The sequence below is a fragment of the Natator depressus genome, chromosome 6 (assembly GCF_965152275.1).
Source record: "Natator depressus isolate rNatDep1 chromosome 6, rNatDep2.hap1, whole genome shotgun sequence".
Taxonomy (NCBI): Eukaryota; Metazoa; Chordata; order Testudines; family Cheloniidae; genus Natator; species Natator depressus.
In genome coordinates, this window is record NC_134239.1 from 111,969,402 (window position 1) to 111,986,412 (window position 17,011).

The 17,011-nt window shown below is 41.5% G+C and overlaps 1 protein-coding gene across 2 annotated transcripts in view; it reads left to right on the top strand.

Annotated features, from left to right (window-relative positions):
* The window catches only part of ZFYVE21 (zinc finger FYVE-type containing 21), a 33,176-nt gene extending 16,202 nt beyond the window's left edge, over positions 1-16,974 (top strand). Inside the window, exons 4-8 of one of the 2 annotated variants that reach the window (XM_074956326.1) lie at positions 2,124-2,199; positions 5,887-5,978; positions 6,863-6,916; positions 9,332-9,474; positions 15,845-16,974. In XM_074956326.1, coding sequence (XP_074812427.1) covers positions 2,124-2,199; positions 5,887-5,978; positions 6,863-6,916; positions 9,332-9,474; positions 15,845-15,880 — 401 coding nt within the window. In that variant the 3' untranslated portion in view covers positions 15,881-16,974. The remainder of the gene's footprint in view (positions 1-2,123; positions 2,200-5,886; positions 5,979-6,862; positions 6,917-9,331; positions 9,475-15,844) is intronic. The other variant, XM_074956327.1, reaches the window with a different exon arrangement.
* The last annotated feature ends 37 nt before the right edge of the window (positions 16,975-17,011 follow it).

Consider the following 17,011-nt stretch of genomic DNA (forward strand, 5'->3'; position numbering starts at 1 on the left):
TCAATTGTGAATAGATTTAAAGAGTAGTATGAAATATAACTGGAGCCCTGATTGCACTGTTTTTAAAAATGAAGAATCTGATGTCTTAAATTTTAAAAATATTCTGTGACTATTTATAATTGGGAACGTGCCTTTCAAGGAATGCTGAATGTGACTTCAATAGGTATTTTCAGTAGTTAGGCAAAAGCACACCTCTAATTAGAATGCATGTTCCACGTGAGATGTCCTACAGCTCCATGAGCTTAGGAAGGAATGTACCAACTTCTATAGAACACTTACATTTTAATTTTAACACCTTTGATCTCTTTTTGGTTTGTGAAAGACTGAACCAAAATTAGTGCTCCTCATGGGGAGGGAAACATGCTCTCCGAACACATCTACACGTGGATTACGTATAACATAATACACTGGTTATTCTATAATGTGCTCTGGGGGTGAGGCACATACGGCTTTTAAACAAACTATTTGTAAGAGGATTATTTTATTTTTCTCATGTACAGCAGTATAACTTCATTGACTTTGATGGAGTCCTGACTTACACTGGTGTAACTAAGAAAATCTGAGCATGGGACAGTCCTGAATTGAACGGCCACCTGCCAATAAAACCTTTATCTCTCTGTATATTCTGTACACTTCTTTAAAAAGTTTCTATAATATTTTTACTAACTGCAATATTTGATTAGAAAAAATGGTCCAGTGTAGCTGCAGGAAACTGTCCAACAATCATTTGATACTGTCCTTTGCCTCTTGCTTTGAGGTTGAGGGTGTGCCTTAAATCCGGTAAACATACAACAATCTACACACATTACTCCTAGGGGAATTCTGGGCCAAAAAATTAAATTCTACGCACAGTATTTTAATCTGCAAAATTCTGCATATTTTGTCTAAACACAATATCACACCAGTTTCAATTATTTTTGGTCATTTATTTCAAAATACCTGTCGGCAAGTATGTCTGTAACAATACAGACGACAATAAACATTCAGGAAATCTTTTGACAAATAGATTCCTTACTAGGCATATTAATACACAACTCTGAGTAATTCATATAAACTACAGTACAGAACCTTATTTCCTGCACCCCTCAGAAGCAGTGCAAATGCTTGTGGGAGTCGGGGGTAATGGAGGAGCTGAGGGAGAGGGAAGTAAACTGCTGGGAAGGAGCCTGGGTGGGAACTTGGAGGGTTGTTGTGTATGAGTGGGAAAAGTATATACAACAGGTTTTGTGTTTTTTGTTTTTTGTTTTGGTTTTTTTTGGGGGGGTTGGGGGTTGGGAGGGATTGTTAAAGAGCATCCCCCATGCAGACCTTGGCTGACACCTAGCCTCTCTCATTCAGTCAGGCACATCTGCCCCTGTCCCCAGGTCTTCCTGCATCCCCATGTGGCCCTGCACCCCCCTCTCCCAATGTCTCTGTACCCCCATTCAGCCACCCGCTGTCCCTATGTTGCCTTGCATCTCCCTCCCCCATCACCAAGTGGCCCTGCACCTCCCTTGGCCCCGTGCCTCAACTCCCATTCAGTCCCTGCCCCAGTCTGTCCTCCCCCACTAGCCCTTATGAGCCCCTATTTGACCTCCCCAGCAACCCCATGCTATCTGTTTCCCCATTGCCCCTGTTTCCTGGGTCGGGCAAGCAGTGCGAAGAAGACAGGCTCATTTTCTTCCCTCGCTGGCTGGGAGCTGCTGCTGTGTTCCTGTGCCACAGTGCCCTCTGGTGGGCAAAAGGTGGAACTGCATCAGCATTTCAGCAGAAGCTTTTTTCTGCACACACAAAAACTATTCGCAGCTTATTATGTGCGCACGCAGTAGCACAGAATTCTTCCAGGAGTAACACATTGGAGAAGAAATATTAACTGATCACAGGATGTTTAGTTACAACTGCACCATTTTGCTGTTGATGGTGACAGTGAACTCTTTTGATGTGTTTTTCAGGATTAGACTTTTTAAATAGATTGGGTAAAATGGAGAGCATAATGTAGCTTAAGGTGTTCAAGCCATTAGGATAGGTGCATGAAGTGCAAAAGTTTATAAAAGTTCTTGATACGCTAACTTTGCTTCTTTCTGAAATTACAAATTTAGCATTTGAATAACTGAATAAATTTTGGGGAAATTTTTTCTACTAAGGTGCTACATTCTCTGTTGCTCGGGGAACATCAGAAAAATCTGAGATGATGGTTTGTCGACTTTCCAACAACCAGAGGTGAGAAATGAGAATGGAAACTGCACTTGTTAAATCTGGTTAGGTTTTAAAATATTTATTTAATCTCCCCATCCCCGCTTTTCGTGAGGTCTTGTATGTTGCCTCTACAGCATTCCTGCCGGTTTATGTGCTCTAAAATGTTTCCAGAATCAGCAAGTGAGTACATGGTATGAGTAGGGCCCTACCAAATTCAGGGTCCATTTTAATCAATTTCACAGCCGGAGAGTTTTAAAATTAGTCAATTTCATGTTTTCTGCTGTTTACATCTGAAATTTCACAGTGTTGTAACCATGGGGGTCCCAACCCAAAAGGTACCCAGAAGTGCCTGCCTGCCTGCCTCCCCGCTCTGAGTTGCCATGCAAGGGAAGGACAAGTCATCTCTCCCCCGAGCCCAGCAGGGACTCGCAGCTAAGAGCTCCCTGGCTGGGGTGCTCCCAGGAGCAGGAGTATATCCAACTGCCTCCACAAATCTCCTCCAGCTGCAGGAACCTCTAGGGCTGGAGCTTTCTGGAGGAGCGGGGAGGCAAGCAGACACTCAGTGGTGGGTCTGATCTCCACCAAGAGCTGCTATACAAGGGAAGGACAAGTCCTGTCCTAAGTTCTCTGTAAGCTGCGCAGCCATGCATCAGCCTATTTAGTGCCGCATAGGTGCTCAGGGAACCCACCCGGGAACCGGCCAGGGGACGGGTGCTCCTCCCGTGGCTTTAACCTAGCCTGGCTCCCAGCCTGCCGCGGCGGCCCTCCACTGGCCCCAACTCTGCTGCGGCCCAGCCTCAGGCACGACCGGGGCGGCCCAGACCCGACCTGCCGGGGAAGGGGCGCCTATCCTGCAGCCCCAGCCCTGGAGCTGCCGTGGTGGAGAGAGGCACCTCTCGCCCACAGCCCAGTTGCTGCTGTGGAGGGAGAGAGCTGGGGGGAGTCCTCTCTCCCCACCATAGTCCCAGAACACCCTTCTGCACCCCAAACCGCTCATCCCCAGTCCCACCCCTGAGTCTGCACCCCCCCCAACCAGAGTCCTCACACCCCTGCACCTAACCCTCTGCCCCAGCCCTGAGCCCCTTCCCACACTCCGAACCAGTCGGCCCCACCCCCACCACATGAATTTTTGTTATGTGCACCAATATGGAGGTGATGTGTCATATTGGTGCACATAACAAAATTAATTCTGCACACGGGTGGAAAAAACTAGAGGGAACACTGGTCCTGTCCCTCCCTAGCCCAGCAAGGACTCACGGCTTAGAGCTCCCTGGCTGGGGCGCTCCCAAGAGCAAGGGGATATCTGACCCACCTCCACAAGTCTCCTCTAGCTGCAGGAACCTCCGGGGCTGGAGCTTCCTGCAGTGGGGTGAGGCAGGTACTCCGAGGTGGGTCTGATCTCCCTCTGAGAGCGACAGTGGCTGTGCATGGGAAGGACAAGTCCTCTCCCTCCCCAGTCTAGCCAGGACTTGCAGCCAGGAGCCCCCTGACTGGGGCGCTCCCAGCAACAAGTGGGAGATCAGATTTCATGGGGAAGGGCTTATTTCACAGTCAGTGACACACTGCCCTGAAATGGTAGGGCCCTAGGGATGAGCAGAGGGTAAGCCCTTTGGGGCTTATTGTCATATGATGCATCATCAGTCTGGTTGTTGTTTGGTTTTGGTTTTGTTTTGTTTTTGTTCATGAAACTTTGCTGATCACAGCAAAAATTTACACTAAAAGTATGTCTACGTTGCAAAAAATGACCCATGGCAGTGAATGTGAGCCTGGGTCAAAAATAGCAGTGTAGATGTTCCTGCTTGAGCTGGAGTCTGGGCTCTGAGATCAACCACCCTTGTCAGGTTTCAGCCAGGCCTCCAGCAGGAGTGGGAATGCCTACACTGCTATTTTTGTCCCTGTAGAGCAAGCCTTAGTCAGTTGACCTGGGCGCTGAGACTCACTGCTGCAGTTGTGTGCATGTGGGGGGGGGAGGTGTTTTTTTGTTTTTGTTTCTGTTTTGCAATGTGGACATACCCTAAGAAGCTTGGATGGCTCCAGACGTGGATGATGGAATATTATGAAGCACTTTGCATGTAAGTCATTAATTTGAATCTGGCTAGGCAGGTAGTGACAGACTGTTGCTGTCTGCTAGCTGGTTGTCTATAAGAAATGAGTTCTGTATACTGTGCCTACTGTACAGTCCACATGACTAGTCTCATTTTTATTTGTGTACTGGTAGCTTCCAAAACCTATTAGATGTACACACAAAGGAAGATTGTCCTTAACCCCCCTCTGAACTGTTAATCTGCAAAAACTTGCATCAGATGAATGTGGGGGATAAAGAGGTACAATATACAAGCAGAATCCTCAGGATGATGACAGGTACATGTCTTGCAGAGTTAAAGTGGGAGAGGACCAGCGTGTGGACTAGGAGTTTGGTAATGGATACTGAAAAAAGGGTGAATTTTAGAGTTCTTCTGAAAGAAGAGAGCCTGGTTCTGGAGGAGGAGAGGAGAATCTGCTGACCCCAAGGTTGTGGGGTTAGGTGGTCGGAAGAATGGAGGGGCAGTGTAGGGCCCCTCGCCTCAGTGGGGGATGGAAGTGATTGGTTGCTAGTGGACACCTGGTGTGCAAAAGACCAGGTGAGTGTCCTGTCCATTTCTTTGTGGGAGAAGGGAAGTTCCTTTGTGGGAGATGAAACGGCCAGGGGGATACCTTCAGATAATTTTGGCAGGTTCTTAATTTAAACTCCTACAGCCAGAGGGAGGTGGAGTATTCCCCTATTGGAGATGAATAGAATAGAGGGTGGGTTGGTTGGTTGATTGTGAATAAAAGTGGAAATAAATTGTAGTGTAATCTTAAACAAACTGTCTAGTATCAGGGGGGTAGCTGTGTTAGTCTGTATCCACAAAAACAACAAGGAGTCTGGTGGCACCTTAAAGACGAACAAATTTATTTGGGCATAAGCTTTCATGGAAGAAGTGAGTTTTTTACCCATGAAAGCTTATGCCCAAATAAATTTGTTCATCTTGAAGGTGTCACCAGACTGCTTGCTTGCTTTGTTTTTTTGCCTACTGTCTGTAGTTTTTGTTCGTTTTTTGTTTTAACCGCGTTGGGGTAGGTGCAGTCTTCTGTTGTATGTTTGTATAGTGCCTAGTACAGTGGGATCTCAACCTTAGTTGACTTGTAAGTGCTATTGGAATATAAATAATGTGTTGCCAACAGTAATGGGAAGGGTACTGGTTGAGAGGGCATGAGAGGAAAAATTTAACCATTGAAAAAATTGTTTCAAAATGTTTGTTTTAAAAACTGAACTCATGCATAAGGTTCCAGCCTCCACAGAGCTGAGTGTGATCCTCAGGCTATAGATGGTTAGATAATCTCTTTCAAAATGCCTCAGTCACTTTCCCTCTTGAGGATGCTCTGCAGGAAGTTTTGCAAGAGGCACCTGGCAGTCTGGCCCATAGCTTTCAACTGGCTTTAACTGAAGATCAGAAGGTTGGTGGAGGGCGGTGTTTCTTTGGTTGGTTGTTTTTTGTGTTAAAAGCTTTTCTTCCTATCTTTACAGCTTGTGATTGTCTGTAGTAATTAATTCCTGTGAGGTTTGTGTTAAAGTACATAAACTGCCAGAATACTGTTGGTAGAACCTGTTGTTTCTCTTGAATCAGACTTAGTTTTCAAGTTCACAAAATGACACACTTGTAAGAAGCAATGTTTTCTTCTGTTGTGTAGATATCTGTTTCTGGATGGAGACAGCCATTATGAAATTGAAATTGCACAGATTTCGACTGTCCAGATTCTTACCGAGGGATTTACTCCTGGAGGTAAATCTTGCAATGAATCTAAACTAATGGTCATAAGTTACAAATTTGCAACGCTTTTCCTTAACCTAATAAAACAATACACCTTCTTTTGCACTGACAACTCAGATATGGGTGCTTCATTTCACTCGGAGTACAGCAGCAGCATTTGGAAGCCTATCCTTGTGGCTGCTGACAGTAGCATTTTAGAAAAAACTCAAGAATTCAGAATTGATTTCTGACCTTTTGATCCTCATCCAGTAGAACTTTGTATCTTGAAGGAAGTGACGGTGGGCATCTGCCCTGCTGCCACTTCCCACTGCCTGAACCATAGAGATGCACTCTTGATTGGGTACGGGTAGTGGTGGGGAAGAACTTTAGTCATCAGAATGGAACGTATCAGGACCCAGCTGTGGCCTGCTTTTGCTTGAAGCCAGCATTATAAGGGACAGACTCCGGAGTTGATGGGAGTGCAGTGTTGGAACCACAGATTGGAACCAATTAGTATTATCAAATTAAACTGTTAACTACAACTAACTGGTATGTGGTTAACCAAACAATTATGCAGAGTTTTACTTTTCACCTGACCCCTGATTGTGGCCAACCAAAATCTGAATGGGGTAGCTAACTTTTACCCAAGTCCTACAAAATATGCTCATCAGGCGCAAACCCAGTATTAGAGTACAGTAAATAAAAAATGGGAACAAGGATTTCGAAAGTGATTCTTTACCATTAATAATTTTGTCAAGTACTACTGGACTTTCATTGTAAATCTCACATCTGTGGGACCAGTGTAGTCAATCAAATGTGTGGCTATTTGGATGTATCTTAATGCTCCTTTAATTTCCTTATTCACTGCTCTTCTGACTAATTTTTCTTCTCACTGCTTGCCTACCTTCTTGATGTAGAAAAAGATATTCACACTTATACCAGCCTTCTGGAGAGCCAACACATTACTGAAGGTCAGCAATGTTGTTGTGAACTTGATTCACCTGAGCATGCTGTTATGATGCCCTTTTCAGTGCTGCTTTCTTCCTCTCCTCTTTGCTGTCTGTAGATCTTACTAAAATTAATTTTGGGCAACCTGTGTTTAAAAGTGTTAGATTTTAAACAACATGTATTTTGTGTGATGCCCTTAGAAAGAATAGGAACACGGAGATTATTCAATCTAAATTCTAAAGTGGAGAACATTTTGACTATTGGAGGATGACTAAAAATACTTCTGCCTTGATCAGGGCTCCCTTAAATCATATATTTGTGGCTATTCTCCTTGCTGACAGGCACTATGCATAGCTCACTTCCTGTTGTACAAATGGGTGAGCACTAGAGCGTTCACTTCCTGAAGTGACCAAAGTACTGCTGCTCAAGATGGGAGGATGGGTAGAGGAAGAAAGGTGTGGATGTGTTGAATGTTGGTTATAGAATAAATGAGGAAGCAGAGGGAATGAAGGGGTAAATGGAAGGAATAAGTGGTGGAAATGGAAACAGAAGAAGTGACCAGTATTTAGTATCGCTTTGGAGTTGTAGGTCTACAACTAAGACTGTTCAGTTTCTTCCACTTGTGTCTCATGAAGAGAATATATTGGTGCTTCAAACAGTGTGCTATTGGGTCAGTTTCTAGACCAAAGCAGTAGTGAAATCACAATAGTGAGCACAAGTTGGAAGCATTGTTCCAGTCCTCATAATGAAATATTGTAAATAAATTGATTTTCTTTAAGTATCTTTGATAACAAATACATGGGCAAGTGTGCATATTCAACATGGATTATCATCTTGCTATTATGCTTCAGTATACGATCTTAACGATCGTCTTGTGTAGCTGGGTATGTAGAGTATATGTACTTGAAATGTATTGCAAATTTAATTAGCACGTCATGAGATTTTAAAAATGGATATTCATAAAAATCTTAATTTTGGATAGTCAGTACATTTGGCATGACTTTATTCTTAAGCTAAGGATTGTCTGCCCTTTTGAGGGAGGGGAGAAGCTATTTATTTTATGCCCAAGTGGTGTGGGAGGCTTTTTTTGGGTGGAAAGATGGGTTTGTGACTAAGCAAATCATAAAGAGAAAATACAGGTCACTATATTTGTTTTTCTCCTGTCTTGCTGTGTGCTGTATCGTTTATGTAACCTACTACTGACTTTTGCTTACTGGTAGATCAGATCAGTGTCATGTAATCACATTTGCAACAGTCTGAATTTGGTCAAGGTCTCAGTACATTGGAAGTTAGGCACTCAGTTTTATAATCCAACTAGGTAAATTGGAGAGGGCAGAGGAATCCAGTTGCTCCTTTTGCAAAGAGATTGAAAAACATATTAACTCATAAATGTAATTATGGGGCTTGTGGTTCAGAAGCTTAGTGCAAGATTATCTTTGTGCCTGGATTTCTCTTGGATGGTGCCATAAGGACACTGACCCCTTAGGGCCCTACCCCATCCGAAGATAATCTTTTCATTGAAAAAATGAGGCCTTTGTCTACATAAGGAACATTGGATCAGGCAGGTGAGGTGACCTGCAAGAGGATTGGTTTTTAAAGGTTCTGGTGACTTAGTTAATCCTAGAATAGTGTACTAAATGCCCTAAACAATAAGGTGCAAAATGTTACAGTACGTGTTTATTCCATAAGAATCTTTCTTGACTTTTAGGCTAACCTGATTCCAATGTGTGTTCTTCACTTCCCTCCTTGTCTTCACTGGGTGGCCTATCAAGAACAACACATCTTAAAATCACAGCTAGAATATAAATTATATAAGGTGGTGTGCTCTCCCACACACTTCCTTGAGTGAAGCCATCCTCTGTGGTGGACACACCCCATATGCTGATACTTTCAGGAGTTATTTGGCCTCATAGTAGGTTTCCACCATGAGGCCACCTGTCCTCCCATCTATCTGGTAGGGACCAGAAAGCTTTCAGACTTCCTATCAAACAAGAACCCTTTTTTTTTAAATCTGACAAGAATAACAACTTCCATTGTTTGCAGACTGCAAGATACTGTGGTGAATTACCATGAATTTTATTTTTAAGACTTCTAACACTTAAAAAAATACCAAGCTAGAAAGGTGTTCTTGCAATGTCAGTGTATAAATAGCTTTGTTTCCAGCAATAATTCCCTTTGCTGCTAGCTTCCCTGAGTGATCTTCTGACCGTGCATTCTTGGCTTTGGGTTGTGGCAACACATTGTGGTTCATGCTCGTACAGTAGCATACGATAGCAGCAGCTGTTAATGCAAGACATTTAAAGCATTTCAGTGGTGTTGGGAATGAGTTATATTGGTGATTTATGGACAGAGCATCCTCTTCTTTTGTTTCTCAGGTAGCTAAATACTTTGCTCTCCTGCTGCTTGTTCAGGACTCTACTTTAATTTTCCCTTTTCAGGAGGCAATACTCGTGCCACAGGTATGCTCCTGCAGTATAAGGTACCAGGGTCAGAGGAGCTCACACAGATGAAATTTACTGCCAGTGAAGACTTCAATTCCAACAAGAAGCTGTCAGCAGCCTGGCTAGCAGCTATGCATAAGGTAACTTGTATAAAATACATTTAATGTTTAAAATTGATCACCTTAAGTTTGGTCACCATTTGTGTACAAAACAATTAGTTGTGACTGTACTATAAATATAATAGGGCCATAACCCATCTTATACTAGATAGACCATACTCGACTACAGCACTGGCTTCTGCTGAGGTCTAGAAAACATGCTGGTTTGGCATGTAAATGGGTGGGGGGAAACTGAGTGGTTACAGCAAGCAAGGGAAACTCTCTTTACTCTGGGGCTTTAATATTTGGTGGTACATGGATTTCCAGATGCCATAGATTGATTGATACTCAGTATTTGACAAGATTACGAACTAGAGCCTTCACTTCCAAGGGTTTCATCTTGTATGCCCACTAGACAGACACAGACACACACCCTGAATTAGGTTTCCCTTAGTTATTATGTAATAATCCTGGAATCCAATGTAGTTCACTTTCGTAACCCAAAAAACTGTAATATCAATGGGTAAGAACAGTGCACTGTGTGTTCAGACCTAAGTAACTAGGGCAGTGAGATAATATATAAAATATATCAAACAGCAGCAGACAGGGCATGTTAGTACGCTAACAGAACACCAGTTGCAGGGGAAGAACATAATCTTGCTAAACCTTAACGTCTACACTGTGAAACAGTTATAAATCAGTGAAACTAGACCAGATGGCCATATCTTTCATACTGTAACATTTTTTTTAAAAGTTCCAAAGTTATCTTTATTCTTAATACTAAATTGATAGAGGGACCTTGGAATACTTCATAGATTTTAAGAACAGAAGAGACCATTGTGATCATTTAGTCTAACCTCCTATATTATGCAGGCCATAGGACTTTCCTGAAATAATTCCTAGAGCAGATCTTTTAGATAAACATCCAATCTTGATTTAAAAATTGCACAATATTCCAGCAGCAGTTTCACAAGTGTCAAATACAGAGGTAAAATAACGTACTACTCCTAATTGGGATTCCTCTGTTTATGCATCTGAGGATCTCAGTAGCTCTTTTGTCCACAGTATTGCACTGGGAGCTCATATTCAGCTGATTATCCACCATGAGCCTCAAATCATTCAGTCACTGCTTCCTGTACTGCAAACTTGGCCTACGTTATTTGCTCATAGCTGTATACGTTCACAGTTGGTTGTATCAGTGACCTGTCCTCTTCATTATTTATCACTCCCTCAACCTTTTTGTGTCATCTGCAATGTTTATCAGTTGCTTTGGTTTTCTTCCAGCTCTTCAATAAAAATGTGAATCTGTTTTGCATTAACTAGAATTAGTAGCTGGGTACTGTTAATCCTGGGGTATAATGAACTATACAGGGTGAATTGACAAGTAAGGAGAATAAACATCTGCCTAACTTGCAAAAATCTGTATAGTTCATAACTGCTCTGAAACACTGAATCCTCTATAAGATCTGTTTCCTGATTCCTGGGTTTTTAGAACTACTTTGATTCCCAGCTAAGATGTTTGGTTTTGTTTTTTGTTTGTTTTGTTATCCAGCACAATGGGACCCCAATCCTGATTGGGACTGCTGGGGGCTACCATGATATATATGCTGCTCCAAATAGTTAAATTTATTTCACAAATCAGCCCGAACCTTAAGGAAATCCCAAATAAAATTTTAGTTTTGGAAACAGGTATTAAAAACAGCCATAACACATTCTGAAAGGATTTTGGATTAAAGGTTAGATTAATGTTGGAAAGCAGAGTGGATTGATTTAAATCAAAGTGACATAAATCAGGTTTAAATCATTTAAATCAGCAAACAGAAAACTTTGATTTAAATCTATTTTAATCTTATTTTGCATTTGTCCTTATTTTCCTAATAAGTTTGATTCTTACTGGTTGGTAACCATTAAAACATGTTGACTTGCAAGTAACTTCAGCCTTTACACTAAATATGGTGGTACTTTCTGCTGAGGATACATTATCTGTACAGTGTAAGCTACATAGTTGCAATTATTCAGATTATTAACTTTTACATTTGTTAAAATGATGACTGATACATTTACTAGACTTGGGTAAAGCTCCATTTGGATGAAAATTAGAATTCAATTAATGCACAAACATCACTTTTTAATTTTTATATTAAATCAAACTACCTTAAATGTGCTGGATACATAAGAAACGGGATTTCCAATACAGTTTTGATATACAAAACTAAGTGACTTATTTAACAAAAGTATTATATGTTGCTAGTGAGTTGAACTGATTGTTTCTAGTCACCATGTCCTTCAAGATCTTAGAACTAGTAGACCAAATCCTCTCACACCTCACTTTTAATTCATTGATTGAAAGAGGGAAAACAAGCTTTACTACTTTTAACTCCTGGCCTGTTTCTTAACTTTGAACTAGTTATTGAACTGAACTAGTAGAACAAGCTGAAAAGAAAATATTTCCTCTGCACCTGCAGAAGAGGCTATTGCTGTCAAAAGCTAGTTTAGCACTTCACTGAACCAAAGTTCCAAGTGCTTAGCCAGTGATTTCCACCAATCAGTTCAGTAGCTTTTCTCCCCTGCCCCTTTTAAAACTGTCAGCGAAAATGTACTCTGTTAAAGAAGAAGCTATATACTGTCATGTGAGTGGGGTTTTTGTTTGTTTGTTTTTTTTTTTTAATTAAACTGCCTTAATAATTAAAGGCTAGATCCTCCTGCTTTCCAAGTGTGGGTCAGTGAGCACTGCCCATGACTGACTCACTCCTCCACACTCCAGCAAAATGTCAGAGCGACTTTTTCACATCTGCCCTGATCAGCCAGGTAACGGTCTCTTTATCCTAGATGAGCCTGAGATTGCCTCCACATCTGATATATAAACGAGGCAGGTTCTTAGATGCATTAATTGTCTAAATGTCAATCACGAAAGCCAAGAGCATACTACTGTAACAGTTTCTTTCAGGTGGCAGTGTGGCTTCTCCAAAAGGAAGGGGAAAGCTGCAGAGTGAGTTAGCATTATTGTAATGACTAGATGCGTGTGTTACATTTATTTTAAGCTGCACAGCCTGATATATTCAACTTTAATATTCCCCAGCCACCTTCCTTAAGAGTATTTCAGGAAAATCAGAAGTCAAGTTCCCATCCATCTAAAACTTGACTTCCTCGGTGTCCTGAATCATATTGAAAGCTTCCACATTTTCATTTCAGAAATTCTCTCCCACAAAATCAGTCAGTTGCTACTATGGAAATGTCCATTTCTGTGCCATTATTAAAGCTGTTAAGTGGGAGGGAAGAGTCACTCCATGCCTATTCTTCCTCTGCTTCCCTTTTCCTGAACTCTAGAACAGTTAGTAAAAAATCTAAGACTCACTGATTTGTACAGATATTTTAAAGTTCAGCTTGAGAGTATTCCTAAGCAGGAAAATAATAAAATTCCAGTAGGGAGCCTCATCTTAAATCTTAATAGAATGAGGGACTAGAGCAGTGATACTTGGACTGAGGCTCTCAAGCCACCAGTGCCTCTTCAATGTGTCTCCTATGGCTCTTTGCAGCACATGATATTAAAATGCAGGCTGATTTAATTATTAACCACTCATGATGCTTTTACTACATTAACCAGTTGTAGCTGATTAAAATAATACTTTGGTCAATCATTTCTGGGGGAGGGTGTACATACGTACACACACAGTAACTCCTCACTTAGTCATCCCGGTTAACATTGTTTCATTGTTATATTGCTGATCAATTAGGGAACATGATCATTTAAAGTTGCCCAGTGCTCTCTTATAACGTTGTTTGGCAGCCGCCTGCTTTGTCCACTGCTTGCAGGAAGAGCAGCCTGTTGGAGCTGGCGGTGGTGGCGGCTTGGAACCAAGGTCGACCGGCAGCCCCCCTATCAGCTCCCCACTGCCCTAAGTTCCCTGTGCGGCAGCCGCACAGCAAGCTGTCAATTGCTGGTGGTTCAGCTATCCCTCCCCCCACTGCCATGTGCTGCTCCTGCCATCTGCCTTGGAGCTGCTTCCTGAGCCTCCTGCTTTTTGGGGAGGGGGCTAATGTCAGGGTGTCTCTCCCCCTCCCCCCTGCACCCTGCTTACCCCTTCTCCATAGAGTGGGGGGTGGTGACACAACAGGACTCAGGATGGAGGGAGCTTGCTGGCTGCAGCTGCTGTCTCAACTTCCTGATCTACTTAAAAGGGCAGTGTACTTAGAGAGAGATGCGCATTGCTCCTTTAAGTAGGCTGACACCTCTCTCTCACACAGGGTGTGTCTCTCTGCCATGTTGTCTCCCCTCCCTCCATTCGTGCTGCCTTGTAGAGTGTGAGGCTGCATTAACAATGTGTTAACCCTTGAGGACTCAGCTGAATGCCTGCACTCCCTTCTGCACCCCAACCCCCTGCCCCAGCCCTACATTCATGGCCCTGCATACAATTTCCCCACCCTGATGTGGCCCTCAGGCCAAAAAGTTTGTCTACTCCTGTATTAGATCCAGTTCTATATTGGCAAACCTAGTTTTAGATTTCAGTTTTAAAATCTAAGTAGCACCCTGGCAAATTCATAAATTGACCCTCCCCTCCCCCTTTCTTGGGATGTCCTCGTAGAACTAGGGAAGTGATATTAGCCCTCTGGCCTTAGTGAGATCATTACTCGAACAATATCAAGTTGGTGTCCTAAATTTGAGAAGGATTTAGAAAAGAGCTAGACGGGTTTGAGCTCTGGAAAACCTACCTTATACTGAGACTAAAGCTGCTCTCTGTTTAGCTTAACTTTCCATTTTCAGAAGTGACTTGATCAGAGTTTAAGTACCAACAGGAGTTGATGAAAGGCATAACAAGATGTAATGGCTGGAAACTGAAGCTAGATTACACTAGAAAAGGGTGCATGTTTTTTAAGAGAGGGTAAAAATGGAATAATTTATCTAAGGGCTAGTCTCCACTAGAAGTGCTACAGCAGTGCAAGACTGGTGAAGATGCTCTGTACTGACTGGAGAGAGCTCTCCCATCAGCATTATAAAACCACCTTTGCAAGAGCTGCTTCTGCTGACATAGCACTGTCTACACTGCTTCTTAGGGGTGTGAATAAGCCACCTCCACAAGTGATGTGTATTACACTAGCCTAAGCGACAAATTATGACATAAGTGGTAGTGTGTACAAGCCCTAAGAATGTGGTGAATTCTCCATCACTTTTTTTTTTAAGATTTTTCTTGGTCAAATAGAATTTATGGGCTTGTTGTAAGAACCAGTAGGTGAAATTCTTACCTAAATTATGCAAATTAGACATCAGAATAGTCCCTCTGACCTCAGGTTTTTTTAATACCTAAACTTCATACAGTTGAGACATATTAACGTCCTTTGCTTGTCTCTCAAAAAGCTTCTAGCTACACCTATTTTTACCGTGCAGTTAATTTCCATGTTGCTTCATTTGTGTTTCTGAGGTGGTCCCTTACTCCATGAAACTCCTTTCTTGGGAGAGGACAAGATTAAGGAGTTTGCTTCTTCCTTTAACATCTCTCCCAGAAGGCCCAGCTTATACTGACTTCTGCTTTTTGCAAGGCACAGCTGTCTAATTGACTTTTTACTACCCTAAACGAGCATGGCTGTTAACTACTTTTTCCAAGCTGACTTCAGGCACTGTCTGGGCTATGTTTTTATTAATCCTGGTTTAGATGGGGGTACAAGAGACAGTATATAGTACCTCAAACTTAATCAAGAAATCAGAGTTGAGAATTTCTGGCAATCCTCCCAGACTTTGTAAACCATCTTGAAATCATGTAAGAAGCTTTCTATAATCACATAAATCAACATTTCTTATGGCAGTGAATACCAGGCTTATGAAAAATGACTTGCTTAAAAAGAAAATACATTGAGTTATTTCACATGGAAACTGGCCAGATCACTCATGTTGTAGAAAGACCATTTAAAAGGTTTACCACCACTGTACTCACTGTTTAATAGAACACCCCTTTACCCCCTCCCTCCAACAGTGCTAATAACAAGGCTGATATATTATTCCTCAAATATTTCTTGAAATACAAATGACAAATAAGATAAGCAACTTGGTTAGAAAGCTGTTACCTAGCCAACATCACTAAACGACATCTCAAAAAGAAATATCAGTTATCTGGCAGGTCTATCATGACACACTGTTCTAAAGATTGCAACGTATTTTTATGAAATTCTGAAGTTTTACCCCTTGAGAATCTGACTAAAATCCTGATGGATGTGCCATGACAGTAAGCTCTAGAATGATTGTCTCTCTCCCATGTAAGAAAACTATACATACGTAGAAGAGCCAGGATTTGATAACAAGTTACAGCTTTTGGCTTTACAGTAGTTTCTAGGGGAAGATAAGAGGCCTTAAGTTTGTTGTTTATCACTGAGGTGCCTATATAGCAAACTGCAATGATGAATCTTGTTTTTGTAATCATAGGCAGCAAAACTCCTTTATGAATCCCGGGACCCATAACAGCAGCAAGTTGTCTGAGCTCTGAGGGAAGAGACCAGCTCTATGAAAAACTGCTTCTCACTTTTTGCTAGTTACTTTGATCCCTGGTAATTGGTATTATGAACCCCTTTACCCCAAATGTGGTTCATTATGTAAGCACTGGCAAATGCAATGTGAGTATTTTGGAACCATGAGTATTCACTTATCTAGTGTGCAATATGTATACAATTAATGCTTTAAACATAGCCTCATGTTTAAGACTTCATTATTTTGTTAAATCTTATTGGCACTTAATATGGAAAACGAAAGTAAGACCTGCACTACAGCTAAAATGTATAGCACAATTTTAGTACCAATTATGTATACTATATGTATTTAATTTGTTGGCTACAAACAGCAAACAAATGTATTTCTAAGTCTCTTCTACAGAGATCTCAGGTGTTTTTCTTATCCAAATGTTGAAGATCAATGTACAATGAAATCTGCCTTAGATACCCTTTTATAGAAATAATCATTTTGGGTTCTTATGTGATCAAACACTTAAAGATAAGTTTCACCAAATACCACAAACTGGGTTGTATGAACATGACCTCTTGGAGCCCACCCGTATGTTGGAAAATACAAGCTTCCAGAAAATGATTTTGAAGTTTTGTATTCATTTTACTTGTGGTAATGACCTTTTGCTAATTAATCTGATTATTGTAACTAATGTTTGGACATACTGTATACAGTATTTTAAATGTACAAGTCTTATGGATCAGATGAATTCATACTTATTGAAAATAAGCAAAATGCTCAAGATAGCATTCACTTTAACTTGCTAAGCAACTTAAGCTAACTTTCAACCTTAAAGACTTCAATATTCTTGGTTTTGAGTGGAGGAGAGAATAAAAGGTTATTTACAATACCCAGAAATGTCTTGTGTCTCCTGTCCAAATGGTACACTCTGTTCAAGCACTCTAGCATGAACTAGAAAATCTCATATATTCAGCTGTTCTAAGAAAACAACTAGGAGTTTGCTGGCTGCACTTGGTAGTGAATGAAGTTCAAACATTCAGACTGTCCTTGAAGACTAGAAGCCAGCAGTTTAAGGTGAAAAATTGTTTGTAAGTGAGAGGGCCTACCTAGTCTCAGAGCAACCCCTCTTGGGTG